The sequence below is a fragment of the Heterobasidion irregulare genome, assembly GCF_000320585.1.
Source record: "Heterobasidion irregulare TC 32-1 unplaced genomic scaffold scaffold_02, whole genome shotgun sequence".
Taxonomy (NCBI): domain Eukaryota; kingdom Fungi; phylum Basidiomycota; class Agaricomycetes; order Russulales; family Bondarzewiaceae; genus Heterobasidion; species Heterobasidion irregulare.
Genome location: NW_009258198.1, coordinates 156,289 through 178,512, shown reverse-complemented (window position 1 = coordinate 178,512; position 22,224 = coordinate 156,289). Strand labels below are relative to the sequence as shown.

At 55.2% G+C, this 22,224-nt stretch overlaps 9 protein-coding genes across 9 annotated transcripts; 4 read left to right on the top strand and 5 right to left on the bottom strand.

Annotated features, from left to right (window-relative positions):
* Positions 1 to 44: 44 nt before the first annotated feature.
* Positions 45 to 1,117, top strand: HETIRDRAFT_101166 (uncharacterized protein; the record flags this gene model as incomplete). Its single annotated transcript, XM_009543648.1, has 2 exons — positions 45 to 388; positions 457 to 1,117. 2 exons carry the CDS (start codon positions 45 to 47, stop codon positions 1,115 to 1,117), a joined length of 1,005 nt encoding a protein of 334 aa, XP_009541943.1.
* A 469-nt stretch (positions 1,118 to 1,586) lies between these two features.
* HETIRDRAFT_432058 (uncharacterized protein) lies at positions 1,587 to 3,061 on the bottom strand (the record flags this gene model as incomplete). Its single annotated transcript, XM_009543647.1, has 1 exon — positions 1,587 to 3,061. Exon 1 carries the CDS (start codon positions 2,223 to 2,225, stop codon positions 1,587 to 1,589), a length of 639 nt encoding a protein of 212 aa, XP_009541942.1. The 5' UTR covers positions 2,226 to 3,061.
* HETIRDRAFT_379048 (uncharacterized protein) lies at positions 2,043 to 3,061 on the bottom strand. Its single transcript, XM_009543646.1, has one exon. The coding sequence runs from the start codon at positions 3,027 to 3,029 to the stop codon at positions 2,412 to 2,414; it is 618 nt and encodes a 205-aa protein (XP_009541941.1). The 5' UTR covers positions 3,030 to 3,061; the 3' UTR covers positions 2,043 to 2,411.
* A 1,575-nt stretch (positions 3,062 to 4,636) lies between these two features.
* HETIRDRAFT_448299 (uncharacterized protein) lies at positions 4,637 to 6,067 on the top strand (the record flags this gene model as incomplete). Its single annotated transcript, XM_009543645.1, has 5 exons — positions 4,637 to 5,372; positions 5,444 to 5,484; positions 5,574 to 5,595; positions 5,654 to 5,888; positions 5,944 to 6,067. The coding sequence occupies 5 exons, from the start codon at positions 4,637 to 4,639 to the stop codon at positions 6,065 to 6,067; spliced, it is 1,158 nt and encodes a 385-aa protein (XP_009541940.1).
* Positions 6,068 to 6,345: 278 nt separating this feature from the next.
* On the bottom strand, positions 6,346 to 7,917 carry HETIRDRAFT_101171 (uncharacterized protein; the record flags this gene model as incomplete). The annotated part of the gene is made up of 7 exons (XM_009543644.1): positions 6,346 to 6,468; positions 6,529 to 6,669; positions 6,724 to 6,824; positions 6,881 to 6,975; positions 7,035 to 7,226; positions 7,258 to 7,552; positions 7,605 to 7,917. The coding sequence occupies 7 exons, from the start codon at positions 7,915 to 7,917 to the stop codon at positions 6,346 to 6,348; spliced, it is 1,260 nt and encodes a 419-aa protein (XP_009541939.1).
* Positions 7,918 to 8,387: 470 nt separating this feature from the next.
* On the top strand, positions 8,388 to 11,826 carry HETIRDRAFT_414184 (uncharacterized protein; the record flags this gene model as incomplete). Its single annotated transcript, XM_009543643.1, has 5 exons — positions 8,388 to 8,646; positions 8,699 to 8,718; positions 8,787 to 10,255; positions 10,311 to 11,412; positions 11,464 to 11,826. The coding sequence occupies 5 exons, from the start codon at positions 8,388 to 8,390 to the stop codon at positions 11,824 to 11,826; spliced, it is 3,213 nt and encodes a 1,070-aa protein (XP_009541938.1).
* Positions 11,827 to 12,834: 1,008 nt separating this feature from the next.
* On the top strand, positions 12,835 to 17,181 carry HETIRDRAFT_424513 (uncharacterized protein; the record flags this gene model as incomplete). Its single annotated transcript, XM_009543642.1, has 14 exons — positions 12,835 to 13,158; positions 13,301 to 13,392; positions 13,451 to 14,486; positions 14,547 to 14,560; positions 14,625 to 15,100; positions 15,160 to 15,247; positions 15,319 to 15,415; positions 15,472 to 15,498; positions 15,757 to 15,768; positions 15,982 to 16,092; positions 16,373 to 16,722; positions 16,776 to 16,969; positions 17,035 to 17,073; positions 17,135 to 17,181. The coding sequence occupies 14 exons, from the start codon at positions 12,835 to 12,837 to the stop codon at positions 17,179 to 17,181; spliced, it is 2,907 nt and encodes a 968-aa protein (XP_009541937.1).
* Positions 17,182 to 17,853: 672 nt separating this feature from the next.
* On the bottom strand, positions 17,854 to 20,608 carry HETIRDRAFT_407337 (uncharacterized protein; the record flags this gene model as incomplete). Its single annotated transcript, XM_009543641.1, has 4 exons — positions 17,854 to 18,655; positions 19,009 to 19,528; positions 19,561 to 19,753; positions 20,438 to 20,608. 4 exons carry the CDS (start codon positions 20,606 to 20,608, stop codon positions 17,854 to 17,856), a joined length of 1,686 nt encoding a protein of 561 aa, XP_009541936.1.
* A 201-nt stretch (positions 20,609 to 20,809) lies between these two features.
* HETIRDRAFT_414181 (uncharacterized protein) lies at positions 20,810 to 22,007 on the bottom strand (the record flags this gene model as incomplete). Its single annotated transcript, XM_009543640.1, has 7 exons — positions 20,810 to 20,987; positions 21,043 to 21,179; positions 21,236 to 21,352; positions 21,409 to 21,537; positions 21,604 to 21,687; positions 21,750 to 21,860; positions 21,915 to 22,007. 7 exons carry the CDS (start codon positions 22,005 to 22,007, stop codon positions 20,810 to 20,812), a joined length of 849 nt encoding a protein of 282 aa, XP_009541935.1.
* Positions 22,008 to 22,224: the final 217 nt, after the last annotated feature.

Sequence of the window (22,224 nt, the reverse complement as noted above, 5' to 3'; positions counted from 1 at the left end):
ACACGACTTTTACACGACTTCTGCACTGCCTTTATGACGGATATATGACAAAATACCAGGGCATGACGTCCACTTGGAATCCCGTTTTTACCGAGGTGGAGGAGTCAGAGCACTGTCAGAGCCCGTCCCCCGATCCACCGGCCCCCGGCCCGCCCACCCACAGATCCCGATTGCGTGATCTCACAGGATCTCACCCTGTGGGGGCCAAGTGGACAGCCGCCTCTTCGGTGCATTCTTTACAGTACGCGCCCCTCGTTTCGTGCCTGTCGCCCCGTGGGCTCCCGTGGTATGTAGCTGTCACTTTGAAACCTGGCGACACAGCTGAGAGACTCCCGAAAGGAGGGCGTTTCGACCAGCCCGATCCTGAGCGTGTTCCGACATTCTCCCGGTGAGCGCGCGGCGTCGTCGACGAGTGCGACGAGTGCGACGGACGATAGCACTTGATGCTCGACCCAGCGCTCAGCGCCAGCTGGCACCGTCCCTCAGTGCATACTGCCAATACTTTTATTTTATGCATCCGCGCGCGCTAAGCACCCGCGCACGATCCGCCGCCATCCGCCAGCGATCCGCGCCGCCGCTGCCTGCCGCTGCGCGTACGCGACCCGATCGAGCACATTTCACGAGTATTTCACGCCCCTTCCGGCGCTTGCAGCCCTCCACGGCGCGATCCGACACGGCCTCGGTCCCCTCGCCCTCGCGTCCCCTCTCCCTCGCAGAGCGTCTCTCCCACCTTCTCAACGTCGCTCAACGTCGCTCGTCTCGCGCCGAGCCCAAGGCGCGCTCGAACCTGCGGCAGTGCTCACGTCGCGTCTGGACCCTGGCACCAGACCCTGGTCCACAGAGGCCCACCAGGAGAGGATCAGTGATCATACCGGGATCGGGATCGGATCGGGATCGAATGCGCGCAGCGACAGCCTCGACAGCCTGGGCCCACTCCAGCCCCCTCCAGCTCCTCTCCAACCCGCTTACTGCAGCTGACTGCAGCTTACTGCCTACTCCCGGAGGCTCCTGGCAGCTCCTGGCCTCCCCTCCGCGCCACACAGCGACTGTCTTCTGCGTAGAGTCAGCCTCGCCGCAGCACGCCGTAGCGACGCGCGATTTGACTGATGGCCTCTGATGGCCTCCGCTCGCAGCAGCCTGCAGGACTCCTGCAGGCTCGATCGATCGCAGGCTATTAGGAGTCTATGAGGCGGGTGCGCTGACGATATATTCAGGGACGGTTGATTGCCGCGCTGCGCTGCGACAGGCTACAAGTAGGACCGTGTATCCAGCCAAATGTACGATTTTCCCACGGTAGTGCGAGGGCGCGCTGATTTTTCCCGGTAGTTTGAGGACCCAGATTTCGTCCGAGGACTGATTCTTTTTCCTGGTAGTTTCGACCCTTTTTGGGGGGTGCGGGGTACGATACGGTTCCGGGAGTCATGATCGGGCCTCCACAGAGCAAAAGTAACATACATATCTCACCAATCCACCTGCTTTTGGAAAACTCAGGATTTCGACCGCCGTTCAGTGCTTAATGCGTCACCGTGCTCGATCTCGTTGGCTTCGTTCACGGCTTCGCGCGCTCTCAACTTTTGTTTTGGCATTCACGCAGATCGGTGCTTTGACGGGCTCGGGTAGGGCTCAGGCTCGGGCTCGGGCGCGGGCGCCGTCGGAGCGCACGAAAGAGCGATCCGTGCGACGCCCGTGCGGATTTTCCTTTTTTTTTTTTTAGTGGAATTTCGCGGGAATTTCGTCTGACGTTTTCTGGGTGTGTTTGGAAACTCGGAATCGGACGGTATATGGTGGAGTTTTTTTTTTTTTGTTCGTAGCGTGCGTTTTGGCTGGGTGGGCGGGGTACTGGTAGGTTGTGGTGCGGTGCGGGGCGAGGCGAGGGCGTCGAGCGACGGGGATGCTGGCTTGGTATGTTCCCACAGAGAGAGAGAGAGAGAGAGACGGTAGTATTTGCGGTGCGTGAGCGGGTACGGAAGTAGGCGCGGAGGTGCGCGTACTCGTACAGCGGACGGACGCGGGCGGGCAGTTGCGGCGATGTACGGCGGTGTGGTGCGGAGCAGACTGGACAGAGCGTCGAGTGAATTGTACACGATAGAGTAGAGTAGAGCAGAGTAGAGCAGAGTAGCGTAGTGTAGCGTAGCGTAGTGCAGTGCAATGCAGTGCAAAGTGCAGTAGAGCAGCGGAGAAAGCACAAGAGGGAGAGAGAGATGTAAGTGCGTGCGTGCGTGCATGTGTACGTGTATGTGTATGTGTATGTGTATGCGGGGTGGTGCGGAGTGGATGCAGAGCGGGATCAAGAGCGTGCGACGTGTGTCCGGAGGAAACGGTGCTGGGCGGAACGTGACGAGATCCAAATGGAGAGGGAGCGGGAAAGAGAGGCAGGGCAGGGCAGGGAAGGGGAGGGCGGAGGGGCGTGTCTACAGAGGCAAATTAGGATAAGTACGTACGCGGGGACAAGTGAGTATCATAGTCGTGACGAGGGCGCGAGGGCGCGCGAGCATAGAGCCCTGGAGATAGAGGACAAAAGAAGCAGCAGAAACCCGAGCAGTGTAGAGACGTGAGAGACGACGAGGGGATATGAGAGCCCAGCAGAAGAAGGAAAGTGGAGGCACGGGCGCGCGCGCGCGCGCGGAAAGCACGTACAGGACGGGAAGAGGGAGAAGAGCAGTGCCGGACGGGGCGAGAAAAGCAGTATCGTGGGTTCGTGGGGAGAGGGAGGGAAGGAGCGAGCGAGAAACCAGGCTGCAGTGCGTACGCGTACAAGGACCAACCCCCTCTACCCCCCCAATGTGTTTTGAATTCGAGTTCGAGTCCGCGGGTCGTGGCGACGATGACCGATCATAAATAGATAAGAAAAGAAATTGTACGTGCGTGCGTGCGCGCGCGCGGCGCGCACGGAGGAACGTCGACGTCGAGCAGCGCGAGCGTCGGTATGGACGTGAATTATCGCCGGGGGCGGAGAGGGCGGGTGTATGCGCTATAATAGGAGGGAGATGCCCGACGCCTCGACATCGCCCGCATCGCGCATCACGCATCGCCCCTCACTCCGCCGCAAACACGCACACGCGCAGCCCGCTGGGGACGTACGCCCTCCCCCTCTCCCCCGCGGGGCCGGTGCCCCACCCGCCCGACGCGGACGCGGACGCGGACGTGCGGCGCTTCCCGATGCTTGACCGCAGCGGGCCCGAGCACGCGCGGTTGAGCAGCACGCGGGCGACGGCGCGGGCGCACAGGGTGCGCTGGTCGCGGAAGAGCGGGGACGAGGACGAGGCGGGGGCGAGGGGCGTGGTGACGGAGAGCGGGGTGCAGAGGGATGGGGGGATGGCGAGCTGGTAGTGCGAGCGGAGGCGGCAGTGGGAGGGCGTGGAGAGGGGCGTGGGCGCGCGTGAGGAGGGGCCGGCTGGCGAGGGCGGGGAGGAGAGCGTGGGTGGGAGGGCGAGCGGCGGGGGTGGCGAGCGGGACGGAAGTGGCGGGTGGACGTAGGACGATGAGGGCGATGGCGCGCGTGCAAAGCGGGGCGGGGCGGGGAGGATGAAGGACGCGGAGCGCGGGCGCGTGAATCGTGGCGGCCGTGTCTGCGTCTGCGTCTGCGTCTGCGCTTGCTGGGACGGCGGCGGCACGAAGGGTGCCTGCGGCGGGGCGCCCGTGGAGGGCTTTTGTTCGAGGACGCGAGGGGCTGGGGAGCGCCGGGCTGGGGAGAGGGCGACGGGGGTGCGGGGCGCGGGGGAGAGGGCGCGGGGGTACGGGCTTGGCTGCGCAGGCGCGGGGGCGGGTGACGGCGTGGGTGCGAGGCGGGCGGCGAGGAAGGGGACGCCGGCTGCACGGCGGGAGGAGGCGGGGAGGTCTGTGTATATTGCGTGGATGGAGTGGATGTGGGGCGGGAGGACGGGGGCTTGTGTGGACAGCATGGCGATCACGGGGTGGGCGTAGCAGAACACGTGTCGTGGTGGTGTGTATACGAGGGGGGTGGAGGGCTTGGGGAGGGAGGAGAGGCGGACGTGTTGGATTTATAGCCGGAACGGTTCGGTGGCGGACGTCGTTTGGCATACACGCGCCTCCTGCCGTAATAGCTAGCGGTCCCCCAGCTCGGCGCCCTGGTCGCGGGTCCTGGGGGGACGCGCGCGGGCAGTGCCGGTCCTTCGCTCGCTCCACCGCCTCGATCGCCTCCTGGACGCAGTCACCTCAAACGTCCCGCCCCTCCCAGTGCCCATCATACGGAGAAACGCCCTGCGTGATCCGCTCCCTCGATCCCAGCGAAGCAGCGCGTCCCCGGAGCGCGCTCGCCTTCCTCATCCAGCACTGCGCGTGTCGACCCCCCGTTTCAGAACAAACGCCCTCGCTGCCAGCGCCCCCGCGCCCGGCGCGCCCTTGTCCCTGCGTCTCCGTATGACGCTCGCGCGCCGCACAATAAGACCTTGCACCGCTATTGTGCGCGCCCGGCGCGCGCGGGGGGCGAGCTGAGCCGTCGTCTTTGTGCCCTCCGGAGCTGCTCGCCGGCGATTCGCCCCTCCCAAGTCGTTCGTATGCATGCATGGACGCATCCGTCCACCACCGCCCTCCTCCCACGTAGTACGTACACCCCTCCCTCCTCCCCCTCCTCCTTCTCCTTCTCGCCTTCCCTTCTGCCTCCATTCACATCCCAATGCGCAACCCCCCGAATCCCCGCGCTATTGTTGCGTTGCTGCGTCTGCCGCTTCCGAGTCTAGTCGGTATAGGCATCGTGACCCCGGATGCGCCGCACGTATGCCACGCGGCCTCGCGCTCGCTTTTGTTCCACCGTCGCGGAGGGCGCGCGAGCGCGCACGTGCGCGCCTCCCCGTCCCTCGGGCTCCGCGCTCTTGTTCTCGCTCTTGTTCTCGCTCTTGTTCTCTCCCTCCCCCCCCCTCTCTCTCGCGCGCGCGCGTTCCCCGTCTTTGTCCAGGCCCGCGCCACTCCAAGCGCGCGAAACCGCCGTCATCTCCGTCGCGTTCCCACCGCCCCGCGTAAGCATCCCCCCGCACGCACGCCCGCACGCGTACCGCGCACCTCGCACCTTGCCCTCTGCGCGCCTTTGTTCGACGACAATAGACGAGCGGAGCGGCGCAGACGCGTGCCGGCATGCCCCCTTTCCCCCCGCTTCCCCGCTTCCCCGCTTCCCCGCTTCCCCGCTTCCCCTTCTGTCTCTTCTAACTCTTCCGGCCTTCGAACGTCCCCTCCCTATCACTCGAAGCCGCCCCTCGCTGCCCAACCACGCAAACGCAAACGCAAACGCAAACACGAACACGAACACAGACGCAAACAGGGCCCCCACAGTCCCCGTGCTTCTGCGCTGCTTATGTCCGAGGCGGGACGTGCTCGAACTGGACTCCGTCGAGGCGTCGTGGCGTCATGGAGTGCTCGTGACTAGTCCTCGCGATGCTATGATATGCTATGGGGCGCGTACTTATATCCTCGCGCGGTTCGTGCCCAGGCCAGGAGGAGCGGTGTGTACGATCGTATGATCGTATGATCGTATGTATGTATGTATGTGTGTGTGATCTGGTCTGGTCTGGTCTTGTCTATGCATGTGCACGGCCCATCGTGCGATCGCTCGATCGTAGGCAGAACGCGCCAGCGCGATCGGTCGATCGGTCGGTCGGTCGGTTTTCTGGTAGGTCCTGGCTTCCGTCCCTCCATGCAGCATCGCTCAGCTCGCGCCCCACCCGCGCGATCCCGCCTACCTCTTCGCCTCCCAAAAATCCCAGCCATCCCCCCTCCGTCTGCGCAGAGTCTGCTCTACGTCGGGCCGGCCGTCGCGCGTCCCGTGCGTCGCCTCTCTCGCGTCTCCCGCGTCCCGTCGAACAGAACACAGAGTCAATCGCCTATCCTGAGCCGCCGGAAGAGAACGGAGGCGCTCAGAGGACCCGGGTGCGATCGTGCACACCCCGCCGCGACGCGGATCGAGATGCGATGATGCGTGCGGCTCGGCAGAGACGACGCCCTTCGAATTCCCTCGCGCTCGCGATTCGACGCGTCCCCCGCCGTTCTAGACGCCCACGCGCTGCCCGACCTGCGTTGGATGCGCGCGCGCGCGCGCGCTCGATCGCGATCGTAATCGCGGCGAGTCGCTGGCGTTCCCTATATAGAGCCCCGCTCGACGAGCGGGCGGGATATCGATCTGGGATCCGGTAAAAGGCGGCGTCTCGGCGCGGGGCTGCGTCTCGCTTTCTTTTTCGTTCGCACCCGTCGATAGCCCGCGCGGGCGGCAGCATCGGCTTCTGTGTGCGATTTTTTTTTTAAAAAAAAACATGACATGACATGTCGCGTATCGCCGCTCGCGGATTTTTTTTTTTTTTTTTTTTTTTTGCGTCTGATGGATTTGATGGGGAGGCATCACGGCGCGGCTGCTTCCACCGCCGCAGGATGCGGATGCGGATCGCGGATCGCGGATCGGAGGTCTGGATGAAGATCGAGAGCGGGTACATAAGCACGTGCATGCATACTGTACTCGCGGACCTAAAGTATGCGTCGGGCGTGTGGACGCGTGTGGACTGACACTGACACTGGCGCCGACACCGACACCGGCACCGGCACCGGGGCTTGCAAAATGGAAGCTCGGGGCGCGCGCGATCGGTGGCGCTTCTGCTCGCCGTCGTGCTTCCGGGGTTCCATAATTGGGTGTTCAGGCGCGGGCCGCATGCGTCCACGAGCGGGCGCCTGCATGCGCCGCTCCGTTTTCTGTGGGGCTGGACTCTATGTATGTACGTAGACCTGTCGGCCGCCCTCGCTCGGTGGCTTGACGTTGGCGAGGCGGCGGTTAGACTTGGCTCTCGCCTGGGCTCGATGGTGGATGCTTGGCGTTTGATGTTGCGCTATTTTTGGGAGGTGGACGAATGAGTGTATGAGTCCACACGTCGGAGGTGCGCACGGACACGCTTCTCCCGCTGGTCCGCCCGTGTATCCTCCCGCGCACTCGGCCGCGGTGCCCGTCTCTGCTTTCGTGGACGGCGCGGGGGCGCGCACCTGTCGATCATCCGAGTACGCCAGTCCTCGGTGTTGTACCACACGCAAAGTGCCCATACGTGTACGTGGGTCGTTTGTTGGCCGACGGCGGGGCTCGCGCTCGTAGCACTGCCACTGCCGCAGGCGAGTACGGCGAGTCGGTCGGCTCTTTCATTTGGGCAAACCGGGGAGCGGACGCGCGATCTTGCTGGAGGTGAGCGGGTGCGTCGTCGTCGTCGTCGTCGTCGTCAACGGCTTGCTCGGTGACGCGCCTGTGTTTCGTTGGAGCCGGATGGGGATCACGAAGGCGCGAGCGAGGCGCGGATCAGGTCGTCGGGCTTGCGTCGAGTTCCAAGAGCCGTCGACGGACGGGTGCGCTGGGCGGGCTGGGCGCGAGAGCGCGCGTCGTTTGGACTTCTTGTGGGCAGACAGCCTTTGTCCCGCGTGGTACGCCGATCTGGAGCAGGGTGGCCTGGCGAGGCGCTGTTTGGCGCTGGGATACGGGTTCGTCGGGTGCGGAGAGGCCAGCGGCTCCGCTCAGCTGCGGCAGCTGTACGCTTCGCCTGTGGGGGCGGGCGCACGCCCTTGCCTCCTCCGCCTGTCCCGCGAGCAGACCCCGCCGTGCGCGCATCTGGACATCGCGCGCGGACGTGGAGCGGTCGGCACCTCCTCCCGTTTAACCTGATACGCGCAAGACTTGCATATGCCAAGGGCCACAGTGTCGGAAGTCCCAGGAGGCCCGTACATGCGTAGACCGCGGAGAGCCAGAGAGAGCCTGTTTGTCGTCGTCGATGTCCTGTCAAGGACCAGGTCCCGGAGACCGTAAATTGCGCTCGGGTCGCGGGTCGCAGCATGGAGCACGCGTGGGCTACGCATGATACGGCGGCTCCGGTGGCGGATCCTGCGCGTTGATGTGGAGAGGCGCATCGGAGCATCGGAGCGCATCGGAGCATCGGAGCGCATCGGTGGCGCTCGGGAGGAGCAGCGAGCTCGCAGGCCGCTCGCTGTTGATGTCGACGATGGATGCGGCGGTCTAGATCACTCGAGGCGGATCTCGCAGCTAGATGGCCTGACGACGTGGGCGATCTGGCTGTGCACGCCGGGAGCGGACACAGGGCGCGGACTGGTCGATCAGACCCAGTGAAAACCCAGTGTAGTCAGATCTAACGAGAGCTGCTTGAGTCTCAGGAAGTCTCACGATAGAGCGTGGTCTATCCATATCGAACCGGTCGCAAATGTCTACCGAAAGCCGGTCTATTACTTAATACAATGTTTGAAATTTGTGCTCACTGCGAGGCTGGCTCTGGCTCGCTTCGCGCTACTTCAACTTTCTAAGTCGTAGGTAGGCCTACTATAGCAGTCTTGTAAGGTTTTGACCTATATATGCATGTCATGTAGGGCACTGAATACATAGATTGAATTATATTTGATCAATGCAAGCAATCCCGGAAGACAATCAGATCCCTAGTACAGCGGGAGCGAGCGCGAAGACGCAGCGCACCTATTCATGCCAATGTCCGAAATTCTGCAAGGGTGTACCTACAGAACGGCCAAAGGCGACATTTTACAGACATCTCAAGATCTGGAAGGGCGGCGCAGCGTTTGCACGACTATCCTCCTCAACGATTCCTTCAAAGCGTCGTTTTGGGATCGATGAGGGCCCTGGTGATCTCAATGACAGCGCGATTGATGGTGAGTTCGTGATTAACTCGAAGCAAAAATACCCCTCATAGAGCCAATAAAGTTATTGACGAGGCACACGCGGTAAGTCGTTTGGCTCTCTAAGTTGATCGACTCTGACATCGAAGGTTTCTCATTATAATGTATTACAGCGCGACGAGCTACAGGTTCCATCCACATCAACCCATACCATTCAGGCAGAACCCTTCACAGATCATCCACATCAAGAACCATTTCATGTGACGACAGATGCTACCGTTCCTTCCCTCATTGACGAGGCCCCTCACGATGTCCCTCACAATGCTCCCTGGACGCTTTCAGGCAATACTGCTCCACCATCTGAGCTTGGGCGGCCAGAGAATCTAGCCGATGTCCCACAACTACAACACACCTTCGCAACACTGGCTCTAGGCGATATAGACCAGGCTTTGCCCCCGGAAGACACCCCCTCGAAGATCGAAGACATCAAGATTGCGCAGGAGTTCGTTCGGGCCCTCCAAAACGCATCTCTGGATGACGGAAGCCATAGCCCAGAGGATCTCGACAATCTGCGTCACCCACCGGAAGAGGTGTTCAATATCGACGCAGATCCTGATCTTTGCTTCTCCATCGAAATCTTTCTTGCCATCGGCAATGCCTCACAGAAAACTTATCATGCATTCCGGGAAGCTACTCTACGCCGATTTCCCAACTGCGGTCTCTTGTCGTATGAACAGGTGAAGCGCCGTGTGGCGCAGATTAGTGGAATTCATCCCATCATTCACGATATGTGCGTCAACTCATGCATTGCGTACACCGGTCCTTTTCATCTCCTCGACAAGTGTCCCATGTGCTCCGAACCACGATACAATCAGATCACACTCCAAGCCAGTGCGGGGCAGGAAAAGGTTCCTCGACAGGAGTTCTACACACTTCCCGTCGGTCCCCAACTGCAAGCGCTATGGCGCTCCGTCGAAATCGCCGACCTGATGCGATACCGCACACGATGCTTTGAGAGTATCGTGGAGGAGCTTAACAAACATCCAGGTTCGCTAATGGAGGCCTACGACGACGTCTTCCATGGTGCTGGGTTGCTCGATGCATGGAGCGACAATTTGATGGGAGATCATGACGTCTGCCTTCTGTTCTCAATTGACGGTGCCCAGTTGTATGAAATGAAGGCCTCGGACTGTTGGATTTATATCTGGATTGTTCTCGACCTCCCTCCCGAGCTACGCTACAAGAAGACTCACGTTTTACCAGGTGGTTTCATTCCGGGGCCTCACAAGCCAAAGAACTTGGATTCTTTTCTCTTTCCAGGGTTTCACCATTTAGCAGGTGTCCAAAAGGAGGGCTTGATAGTCTGGGATGCTCAGATCAAGGCAAAGTTCACGACATCTCCTCTTTTTGCCTTCGGTACAGCAGATACACCTGGTATGGCAATGTTTGATGGCATGGTAGGCCATACGGGAGGCCAAGGCTGTCGTCGATATTGTCCAATGAAGGGACGCCACAAGGCGGGTCAAGGCCAGTATTATCCTGTGTGTTTGAAACCGGACGTCTACAGCGTGGCTGGTTGCGATCACCCCGATGTTGATCTACCTTTAGAAGATTTAATGTCATCTCCTGCGACAACGACAAGGTATGTATGCTACCAAACTCTCTTTCGGCTGAAATCCTAAAACCACATCTTACAGGTACAACGACAATCTAAACGTTGTGTGTGCCTCACCAAACCAGACGCAATATGAGAAGCGCCGTTTGAAGACCGGCATATGTAGGCCGACCCTTCTTTCTGGTTTGCCACACAACCGCGTTCCGCTCGGGATTCCAGGAAGTTTTCCGGGAGATTTGATGCATCTTGCGGCATTGAATCTCACCGAAGTTCTCCTTGGCCTTTGGCGCGGGACTTTGCTGTGCGATGCGAGTGACGACAAACGTCTATGGGATTGGGCCGTCTTGAAGGGAGAAACATGGATAGCGCATGGACGGACTGTTGCAGATGCGACGCCGTATCTACCTGGCTCCTTCGATCGTCCTCCACGCAATCCAGCTGAGAAAATCAACAGTGGTTACAAAGCATGGGAATTCCTGATGTATGTATTCGGGCTTGGGCCAGCACTTTTCCACAATATTCTTCCTGATCAATATTGGCGAAACTTTTGCAAGCTTGCCTTCGGAATCCGGGTCATGCACCAGCATAGTATTTCATCCACCCTTCTTCGTGCGGCTCATGCGGCCCTCACGGAGTTTGCAGACGAGTACGAGCTGCTCTATTACCAACGGATCCCGGGACGACTTCACTTTGTGCGACAGAGCATCCATCAGTGTCGTCATCTTGTGCCTGATGCCATCCAACTTGGGCCTCCTGCATATACGGCACAATGGACAATGGAGCGTACGATTGGGAACTTGGGTCAAGAAATTAAGCAGCCCTCAAACCCATATGCCAACCTCTCGCAGCGTGGCCTTATCCGCGCACAAGTCAATGCTTTGAAAGCAATCATCCCAGCTCTCGACACAACGTCTGCCTCCCGACTACCATATGCTGCAATCGACTTGGGGAATGGATTTGTTCTCCTTCACGCTAAGGACTCCACCTCACGTGCTGTCCGTGTCTCCGAGGAGAATGCTATCAAACTCTACATGGATGAAAATGCAGCTGAAATCTCAGCAGATTGGGATTATAAAGTCACTAGGTGGGCTCGGCTAAGGCTTCCCAATGGGCAAATAGTACGCTGTCTCTGGAAGGAGTCACTGAAGCCTCCGAAGGAGGTTAGAAGGGCACGGTGTGTCAAGGTAGCTTGATTTTTATCACCTATTTCTTTCTACTCACAACACCTTTGGCAGCTCCATCTTGGAACGCAGTATCGTTTTGGTGAAGTACACTACTTCTTCCGTATGGTTGTGAATGAGACGAGGCATGCCCTAGCTATGGTTTCAATCTATGGGCTACCTGACCCAGAACTTCTTCAAGCTTCGACATCCACCTTCATTTCATGTGAGTATCTTGGGGATGCTGGCCTCAAGGTCATTGATGTGCAGGCTATCTGTTCTGTGGTTGCAATGGTCCCACATTTCTATGGTACACAAGGTAGTATCCGTTTTTTTGCAACTGAGAAGTTTGGCCTCGAGGTTGCAACCCTCTCACATAACAATGATGAATATATGTATGATGATGCTAATGATGCTGATGATTTAAATACTGAGTAGATAGACATTTGTCTCTTGTTTTTTTTGGCAAATAAAAATACATGTGACATTGATTTTCTGCCTGTTGATGAGCATGCATCTGCTCTGGGGTCTGGGGAAGGTATTCGGGAAGCTTTGGGAAGAAGCTGACCAGCTCTAGATGCATACTGAAGACACTGACTATTACCAAACATGGTTGGTCCCTACCCCACTTGCTCAACGAGGAGGCCTGCCAAGCATCTGGAACCTGTCCCATGTCCTGTCCAGTGCTGTAGAAGGAGGAACTCAACAAAGCAATGGCTGTCATGCCCACTTCCCACAGCCGTGCACGTCCCAACCTGACTTGCTATTTTTACAATAGCAAGGGCCATTTCAAATTGGAGTGCCGAAAGCAGCAGAAGTGGGAGAAGGCATGCGCTAAGGAAGCAAATGCAGTTATTGAAGATTTAGACAAGGATTGGCCTTAGTCTTGCGGGGGAGCTTTCCATATGTTTTATTTCATTTTTGTTTTGTTGATTTTCCCTTCCAATTCTTATGTACATGGCTTGCAGGGGAGTGATGGAATTCTAAGCAGCACATGGCATGGGAATTCATGCTAGCACACTTGCAGCATTCCTCAGTGGCTTACAGGTACTATACAGTTGTTTACTTATGGTATTTAGTTGTATTACTGAATAGATGGGACCCTCACGCATTTGTGAGAGTCCACTGCAAACTCAAGTAGCCCATGCGACAGGCTATTTTAACATGTACTTAGAGCATTTGTAAGGGCATGAGGACAATACAAGTGCAAGTCACAGCAAGTTGGACCTGCAAAGTCATAACATTGTGTATGTTTTTATTTGTATATATTGAAGCCTATGTTATATTTTTAAACAGTTGTAAGGCCTTGTTGTGAGATTATTGTGAAGGAGAAAGTGAAGTCCGAACCGCGACGTGTCGTGTGTCGCTTAGGTAATCATCATTACTTTTTGTGGGCGTGTGTGCCGCTTCTGCTTCGTCAGTCTTGTCTACAATGCACCTGTGAAAATGGACAACCACCTGTATTCCGGAAGTCCCCAACCTTTGCAGTCTCAAGACTCTTCTTCTTTAAGCTCTGTTTATCTCCGTTTGCATTCTTTTGACGACATTTCTACTGAACAAGCAAGTCTTTCCATACCTGCTAGCTTCCAGCAGCAAAGTACAGCGCACCAGACTTCTCCAGCATTTTCTCCATCCGCTTCCCAGCTCCCTTTCTTTGCTCTGCCTGCCCCATCTCTCCACTCTGCAAGTCCGGCATCGGGAGTCTTTGGGCTTCCAAGTCGAAGCTCGTCGGTGGATTCAGCGCATTACGACGCTGCCAGGTTCCGTGAAGTAAGTCTTGTTGTCATGTGTTCTGCTGCATACTGACGGAGGCTGCTCCATGTAGCCAAGTCCTTCATCATCTACAAGTTCTCAGATAGATAGGTTAGCATCGCGTATACTCCATGACGCAAGTCATCTTTCCCTACTTCAGAGTGGGAATGTGCAGTACAGCCACCTCCACCATGAGTGTCAGAGCCTCAGGCAGCAAGTAGAAAATTTGACGATAGAAAACCGAACACTCAAGTGAGTTCATGTGTCTTGCTTAATTGATTCTTGTATCGGATACTGGTTCTTTTAATAGATTCGCATACACTAAACTTGCACGGAGCGTAACCTCGACATCGACCACCCCTGCTCTCTTGAATGACGGCGATATTGAAATTATCGAGCCTGTACTAGATAGCAACGAGGCAATCAACTTCGCATCCTTCTCTCGACCTCCCCTGAAGCCACTCGCACGCGCAGACTACCCTAAGGTCACGTACTGGCACAAGCATGAGTGGATGTCCGCTTCTAAGGCCATGAAAGCAGATGCTGACGATCCGAACAAGAAAAAAGGGCCGCAAACTAACAGAAACACGACAATGATGTATGTCGAAGACAAGGACGGCAATTGCATCGACGGGCACAGAGCAAGGGAGATACGCGCCGTGGTAACACAGTTCTGGCTTTGGCTGAAGAAGGTGAATCAATCGCCGAGGACGTGGACACAACTGGACCTCAAGCTATCGGACTTGTATCGACTCGAAATGGCCTACCGATTTCCTGAGCTGCAGCTCTGCGAAGGTGGATGGAAGGCCGACATGATCGCGATCCACTCATACTCCCAATGGTATGGAAGATCTGTTGTACAAGGCCCCCGTCGAGTCAAGAAAGAGGCCCCCAACCAGGATATGCTTGTCGCTCAACTCACTTCGGCCAAACGACAAAATGAAGATCCCGATAGGCTTTCGAGCGAGCCCCCCAAAAAACCGAGGCTTGATCCACCTCAGCACAGCACAGTTGCCGCCAAGGATGGCAGAATTCTCGCTCCGGACAACGAGGTCGCCCATGCTCCAGATGGCAAGGCTATTGCTACGGATGGCGACAGCATCGGTCTGGATGTTGGTGCTACCGCTATGGATGGCGGGGGCATCACTTTGGGTGCCGAGACAGCCATAACGAGTGTTGGGGGCATCGTTGAGGATGCTGAGAACACCGCCCAGGGTGACGAGGGTTCCGCTCAGCGTGACACGATCGCTAACGTATCATCAGCTGACAGCATCTTGCCAGCGTCCCCCACATCACAGCCGCATGGATCCCAACCGGTTCCTCCAAGACCAAGAATTGTAACAAAGGTCCGTGTCATGTATCGTGGAATCCCCATTCGCAAGAATTCACTCATATCAATTATCTAGCCAATGAACCCGCTGTACGTATTCCTGATGTTCCATTGTCTTGTCATTCTAATCATATCTCCGTTCGTGCTTTTGTAGATCAAAGCTTTTCCGAGGCGCTCCTACCAGGCCCCTGCCAACACTCGACATCAACAGCCTCGGCCCTTCCGATGCTGCCCCTGCTGCCAACACATCTAACGTGCTATCTACGACACGTGACACCACAACTAACGAATCGACACCCATGTTTACAAGTCCCAGTGTTACCACTGGCAGTGCTGACACCGCTACAGATGCAGCAGCGGCAACGACAACAATAACAACAACAACAACAACAACAACAGCGGCAGCAGCAGCCGCCACACTAGCAGCAGCAACACTAGCAGCCGTCGCACCAGCAGCCGTCGCACCAGCAGCCGTCGCACCAGCAGCCGTCGCACTAGCAGCCGTCGCACCAGCCGCACCAGCCATCACCACCGCAGCAGCAACAACAGCAACAGCACCAACAGCACCAGCAGCAGCACCGGCAGCACCAGCAGCACCAGCACCAGCACCAGCAGTGCCAGCTGCCTCAGGTGACGTCATTGAATTCGATTCCTTTCATCACACAGTACTAAGTTCTTACTATGCTCAGCTTCAAGCGCTTCTTCATCGAAGGCTCCTAGCCGGAAAAAGGGCGTTGGTAATGGTGTGTTGCGCATAGGGAAGCAACTTGTCGCAAGGTACGAAGTTCTCCAACTATGAGAGATTATACTGAACAGTGCTGCCACCTACGAACTAATGTATCACACAGGAATATATGTGCACGGCAATGGAAAGAACAATTTCCGAAAGGAACGACTAACGAATTCAAAGTTTACTGGTCCAGTCTCTCTCCAGACGAACTCGCGGTATGTTCAAATTGACTTCAAAAGACATCAAACTCAATAGAATTCTAAATCTACAGGTATATGACCGTCTCGAGCAAGAACAGGTATGTAGTACAACTACCACGGACATCACATACTAACACTGTCCACTCTTCCCAGAAAATGAATATTGTACAGTCGTGACATGGAAATTGGAGTACCTGGGTCGAGGTGGCTAGATGGGATTCGATGCAGTGAGATTACTGAGGCAGGTAGTTAGATGGGATTCGAGGAGGTTAGATGGCAGGGATGTGATAAATCGATGTAGCTCGATATCGATAGATATGTTCGTGATCTCAATAGACATCGATCTAATGCACAAGATGTGGAGAGATGTCAGTAGATCGTGAACGCACCGAAGCCTATCCAAGATCGACTGGAGTCGATGTGGAGAGATTTCGTGACATGAACTTGGTTGAATCACTCGTTGGCATGCAATCAACGGTCTAATTTATGCGCGGCTAAGTGAGATGAAAGTCGTTCACATTCGATCAAAATGAGACTTTTCTAAGCAGATCTAGCTATATCTACTTGTCCGTTCTCATTAGCTCTCGTTAGATCTGACTACACCGGATTTTCACTGGGGATCAGAGCGCAGATCTTCGAGGCGAGGCGGAGTCTCGGGCCGATCCATCCATCGCTGCATCGCTGCGGCCGAGGTTCATTCGCTTCGGAGCGATCCACGCACTGCCGCAGCCTCCTCTCCAAATTCTTACATAGTCATGCTTACACACTTGCCCCACAGCGTCATTATCGGATTGCATCGAATCACTCGAGAGAACTTTTTCCCTCTATCCAGTGTCCTCCGTCTCGTGCACAAGTACCGTGTCGCACACATGAAAACCAACTTTCTTGCGGCTCTGCATGCTGCTTGGCCATCTAACCTCCCTCAGCACCGGAAAATTCACACACGACCTCGCTGCATGCTGTGCTTTGCAGTCGTATATCCAAGACCTGCCCATCGACCTATCCGAGGTCATAGACCCGGAGGTCGATACAAACACCACAGCAAACGTGCCCGTCCACCCAGCCGCAGTAATCGCGCTTCTGCGTGCCATCAACTACGATGACCAAGGGTTACTCATGGCACCCTTTTACGACGTCTGTCGCTGCATCCCTCAACTCAGCAGCGGTGTACATACCAACGATCCTCTTTCCTGCCTTGCGCCCGCTGATACCGATATTGAGCGGTTCGTGATTGGCCTCGTGCGCCTCCAGATGACCCAGGTCCAAATGTACACCTCACCAATGCTCGTTGCTGTCCCCGAGCACTGGGGGACATGCCATTCGTATATCCATGCGTTTTGAACACACATGGCTCAGCCGCTGCTGCTGCTTCCAGTGGGCTTCATGTCGCAGCCAGTGGAGGATTTGGAGACTGTGAGGCAGATGGTGTGGTCGGCCACGACAGAGTCAGGTTTTCCTTGGAGCGTGTGTTCAGCGTGTCGCACGGAGGTGCTGCAGCACGTAAAGCGGCAGCAGACAGAACTGTGGCACTTGATGCCTATGTTTTGCCCTCGAGTGCGGTTGATGAAAGTGTGCCGCTTTGTTGTATAGTCTCTCTGCTCTGTTGTTGTTTTGTTTTGGTTCCGTGCTCACAGTCTGCTGCTCTCTACATAGATCTGGTCCCGTGAACGCCTGTACGTCTCTTCGTATCTGTGGATCAGCCAGATTTATCTCTTCTTTTTCCACCATGTACAGTGCTTCAAGATATCTTCTCTGGCTTCCCATTGCGATGCAGACTGTGATCTGAGCTCTTGTAAAATACATGTTTTTTTGCGGCTTGCGCAGGGGACCGCTGATACCTAGAAGGTTCAACGTCTGCGCACCCCCAGTCATAACATTTGGCCAAGGGTCTCCTACTGTAAGACGACATCGCTTCAGCACAGCAGAGAGCCTGCTGGAGCTGCCATACACGCAAGGACTCAATCAAAAAGGTCTTGGCCTCAGGGAACACATAGTGAACTCGAGCATGAATAGACAATGCAAGTGGTATAGATAGCCGAATGTGAGAGTGCTGGGATGTACATGGACAACATTCATCAGAGCATATATGAGAGCAGACTTGACGATCAGTGGAAGATAGATGATATACTTGGTGTGATATTACGCGGCCGGGGATGGGCCAGCACGGTTCAGCACCGCACATCGTCCCTAATAATCCCCAGGGGATATCTGTGGTATATTAGCAATATACCCGGAATCAACCGCAAATATACCCACCTCCCCTCCGGGGATATTCATGGTCGATTCAAGGTAATGTCTTGAATATACCGTGAATATACCTGGGTACTGAGTATATTCACAGTATATTGTGGGTTTATTCGAGCTCGATATCATTCCAATCACTTTATATGCGCTCCATAGATAGAGAAATAATTATATTAACAAATCATAAAACTAATACATGCTATTGAAGGCTACACGACAATTCTAAGGCTTGAAAGATCTACAAAATATACTTGAAGAGGCGAGAGGTGCGAATCCCGGCTAGATGTTCCCCCGCATATGCAAGCAGCCACGGCGCGCATCAGGGATGGGACGACCAGCACCTTGACGCAAGAATCTATTGCAGTGGCGGGAGCGGTGCGTCCGCGCATGGCCTCGAATTCGAGGAGTACATTTTGGGGGGTGCGTCGGGCTGCGGCACCGCGCTGTCGAACATGAGCACATCTGGTAGCACGCCACGCGCACAAACGCAGCCGCTGGCGAGTGCATCGGTGCCGGCAACGTAGAGGCACATCCTGCGGACAAGCGGGGTGAGCATGCATGTCAAGGCTGAGAAGATCAGTGCGGGAAGAGACAAGGTCACCAGGAAGGGTTGCAGCTTGATAAGGTTGGCGAGTGCAGGGAGCAAGGGGAATGGAAAGAATGCGGTGTAGTGCGGGGGTCAGTACTGCTGTGCGGGGGGTTATCACTGTGACACGGAGAGCCCAGATGAACACTGGCCTCACTGATGTTGCTGCTGCTGCTGCTGCCCCAACGACATTGGCACTTGCGCGCGCACCACAGACTCTGAGGCTAATCCGAGCCACCATGCACATGAGAAACACAGATGCTAGCACCCACGCCAACGCCACCAAGCTCAGCCTGTGCTTACCCTTGATCTCATCCATCCAACGTTCACGCTCACACACGCAATACCCACCGTTCTGACAATTCTTGCCGCACACACGTCGTAGGCTGTGCTTGCAATCTCCTTCAGTCCCACCCCGGCCCGCCCTAAATGGACGCATATATGTGCTCTGATCCCGCATTTTCAGGCATTAGATCTGATTATATGAGAAAACCGGAACTATAGAGCATATGGAAACATGTTTCAGTGGGAGAAAGACTCACCAAAATATGTGCACACTGGAGGCTCCTAGAGAGTAAGACAAAGAGAGCACTTAAGAGAAATCTCGACGCTGTCCGACGACGCGCACTCATCAGGTGACCATCGAAATGGATGAGTCATCTCCCAGTTGGGATTGACTGGGGGATATTTGAGGGATATTCCCTGACGAGTATATTCCAGGTATATTCCAGGTATATTGCTAATATACCCCGAATATCCCCTGGGGATATTTGGGGGCAATGTGCGGTGCAGGGCCGCGAGCTGCTGCCGGAGGAGGGCAACCTCATCGTCCAGCAGAGCCTTTGCCGCCTCTGCCGCCTCTGCCCTTGCGTCGGCTGCCTTTGCCGCTGCTTCGGCCTCCACCCTCGCTGCTGCCTCTTCCTTTGCAGCCGCTTCCGCCCTCTCCCTCGCTGCTGCCTCTTGCTTTGCGGCGACTTCGGCCTCCACCCTCGCTGCTGCCTCTTCCTTTGCAGCCGCTTCCGCCTCCACCCTCGCTGCTGCCTCCTCCACCCTCGCTGCTGCCTCTTCCTTTGCAGCGGCTTCTGCCCTCTCCCTCCCCGCTGCCTCTTCCTTTGCGATGGCCTCCGCCCTCTCCCTCCCTGCTGCCTCCTCCTCCGCCCATGCAATGGTCGCTCGCATCTCCTCCTGTGACCTCACCCACTTGGCGGCGGAGTGATCCTCCCGGGCCTTCTCGTCCAGCAGCGCGACAAGTTGCTTCTTGAACTCATCCTTGATCTTGCCCAGCGGCGGCTCAGGGGCTGGATGGTGAAGATAGTGAGGAAGCACCCACGCTTGTCCTTGAAGTTGCCGACATCGTACTCAACCTCCTTGCCGTCCTCGTTGCCAAGGCCGATGAGGCGCTTGTGGAAGAAATCGTAGATCATGGTCACGTACCAATAGCATTGACGCGAGAGGAGCTCGTAGTCGGGAGCATATTTTTGGAGTGCAAGCAGCAACGCAGCGAGGTCGTAGTCGGTAAAGTGCTTTTTTATTTATTTTAAATCCCATTTATTGTCGTATCAGGGTAACAGAACCCTATGTTTGACATTTCAAGTACATATGAACCTTCCCTTTCCTTCCTGTGCGCCCAACCTTGCCTCCGAACTAGCTCTGGTCATGTGAATTTGAGGGTTGATCCTTGCCAGCGAGTATTGTGTGAAAAGAACTAGGCTCGTTCAAGAATGATGCTCGCCCGCTTGCGCAGGCATGCATGAGTGAGAGACGTGAGACCTGTGAGTTGGCGAAAAAACACTGTGAAGTGGTAAGGGCAGGGGGGTTCTGATCAACTAGGGCATGGCGTGTCGAATGTGGTCGGCAGTGAACATTTGGTGTAGGTGGGGAGTTGCCTGAAAAGAGACCTCGACAACTCCCTCCAGGTCTGACCCTTGCACTGCCAGCTGCCCCAATTCCCCTATTATTTCCTACTCCTCAACTGGATCTACACACACATTGCGGAAGGCTAAGTCCACGCCTGCATACTGTTAGGACCACGTCCTAACACGTGCATAAGCACGTGAACAGAAGAGAAGGTCAGGTGTTTCCTCGGACTCGAACTATTAATGACTACACCGCTGCGGGTTTTCCGCCTTGAATTCAGACTGCTCCATTTTTGTCCAAGTGGCGTGGGAATGTATGTTGGTGCAGCAAGAAGATGAGGTTGGACCAACATTGGACAAAGACACAGAGGCACGGTTGGCCAAAGCGACGTTGGCGCTAGGTTGCCATATGTTGTGGGAGTCAGGTCCACTGGTATGAAGGGTCAGCAAGGACCGCAAGGTTGCTGCACCCTTATACCTGTTATGTGGGCTCAGGATACTACCCTGTATTGCAGCGACCATCTGATCTAGTGTGCGAAAATCTCATTAAATGGGCATCAATTAGCACATTGTAGAGCAAAATATAAGAGATATGGTACAATAACAACATATCCAGAACCATTAGAAAAGATATATGAGACAGAATTAAAGCAATGAGCATGTGTGGAAGTACAAACAGGTGGAAGGAGGGCAGATATGGCAAAACAAGCACACAAAGGGCCACTATTCTTCATCTTCCTCATCGATATCATTGGGAATGTCATGAAGGTCGTACTCTTCCATTGCAGAGATCGAATGAGTTGCATTGGTCTGCCAGAGAGTCTCACGCTGTGTTGAAGCTGTAAGCCTTTTGCTTGGAGGATAGGCATTCAAATGCTTGTCGAAAGCTTGCTTGAACATCCTTGAATATGTGTTAGTATCCGCTGCATGTTCTTGGGGAGAATGCAGACACACACCCTTTAAGAGCCTTTGAGCGAGCAGGTTTGGGCATATTCTTGACACTCTGTCGGTGCAGTGACAACTCGTTGTTGACCCAATTCCAGAAGGTTTTTTGATGAAGATTTAGGTTCTCAAACCGGATGTATGCATTGTGCTACACCAACAATTAGTTAGCGGTGCCAATTCTGAAGGATGTATGCATTTACACACCACCCATGCCCATCGGTACCAATGATCCTCGGTCACGGTAACTTGTGACTTGAGATTCCCGACAAGCTTCTTAACAAGTGCATAGATGTTCGCCTTCTTGTGGAAAAGCTCCTTGAGCTATAAAAGCACATCAACATGAAAGAAAGTCTATTATAAGTGTTGTATGTTCATACCTTTCGCTTTATCTCTGCTCGGGAGGCAATAATTGATCGGCTGATCGCAGTGGCGAACACTTTCGTGGTGAGAAATGGTATGAGCCGGTGAGGAATATGGTATTGTCCTGGATTGACTCGAATATGATGCTAGATAAGCACCAGAATGTAAGTATGAATAGATAATTTTTATAGCTATCGACAGATAGCACTCACCAGAAGTCTCGAGGTAAAGCCTAGTTTGAAGCCCGATAGCTTTGGATCCAGCATGATGATGTCAACAGGGGCTTTGATGAACTCCTATGGCATACATATAGCAAACACATGGGGATCTCGATGAGTTTTAGAGGCTAAACCCATACCTTATAAGTTTCGGATACGATAAATGTCTGTAGTGCAGACAGCCCTTCTTCCTCACTTATTGGGGCATTAACCGCAACAAGAACTTTGATCATAAGCTCTTGCAGAGGGCGCTATAACAAGAAAATTGAGTTCACTTATACAGAAATTCATCTGAGCATGAATACCTGTGCTGCTTCAACAATGTGGGCATGCTTGGACTTGGGAATATCTGCTTCCTCGCAGCAGAATTCCGCATACTCCTTGTAGTGGCGTTTCATACATGGAGTCAAGGGTTGGGTCGCCAAATTGATCAATGAGATGTTGGAAGTTGTGCCCACTGTTGCCTCGCTGGCAGCGTGACCTGGCAGAAGCAAACTTCCAGGACGTTCATTTACATCTGGATGAAAGGGTTCGAAAGTATCCCTAGAATTAGGAGTTTGTAAGTCGCCCAAGAAAAGAGGGAACAGAGAATTGGAGGGTGTGCGCAAAGAAGTT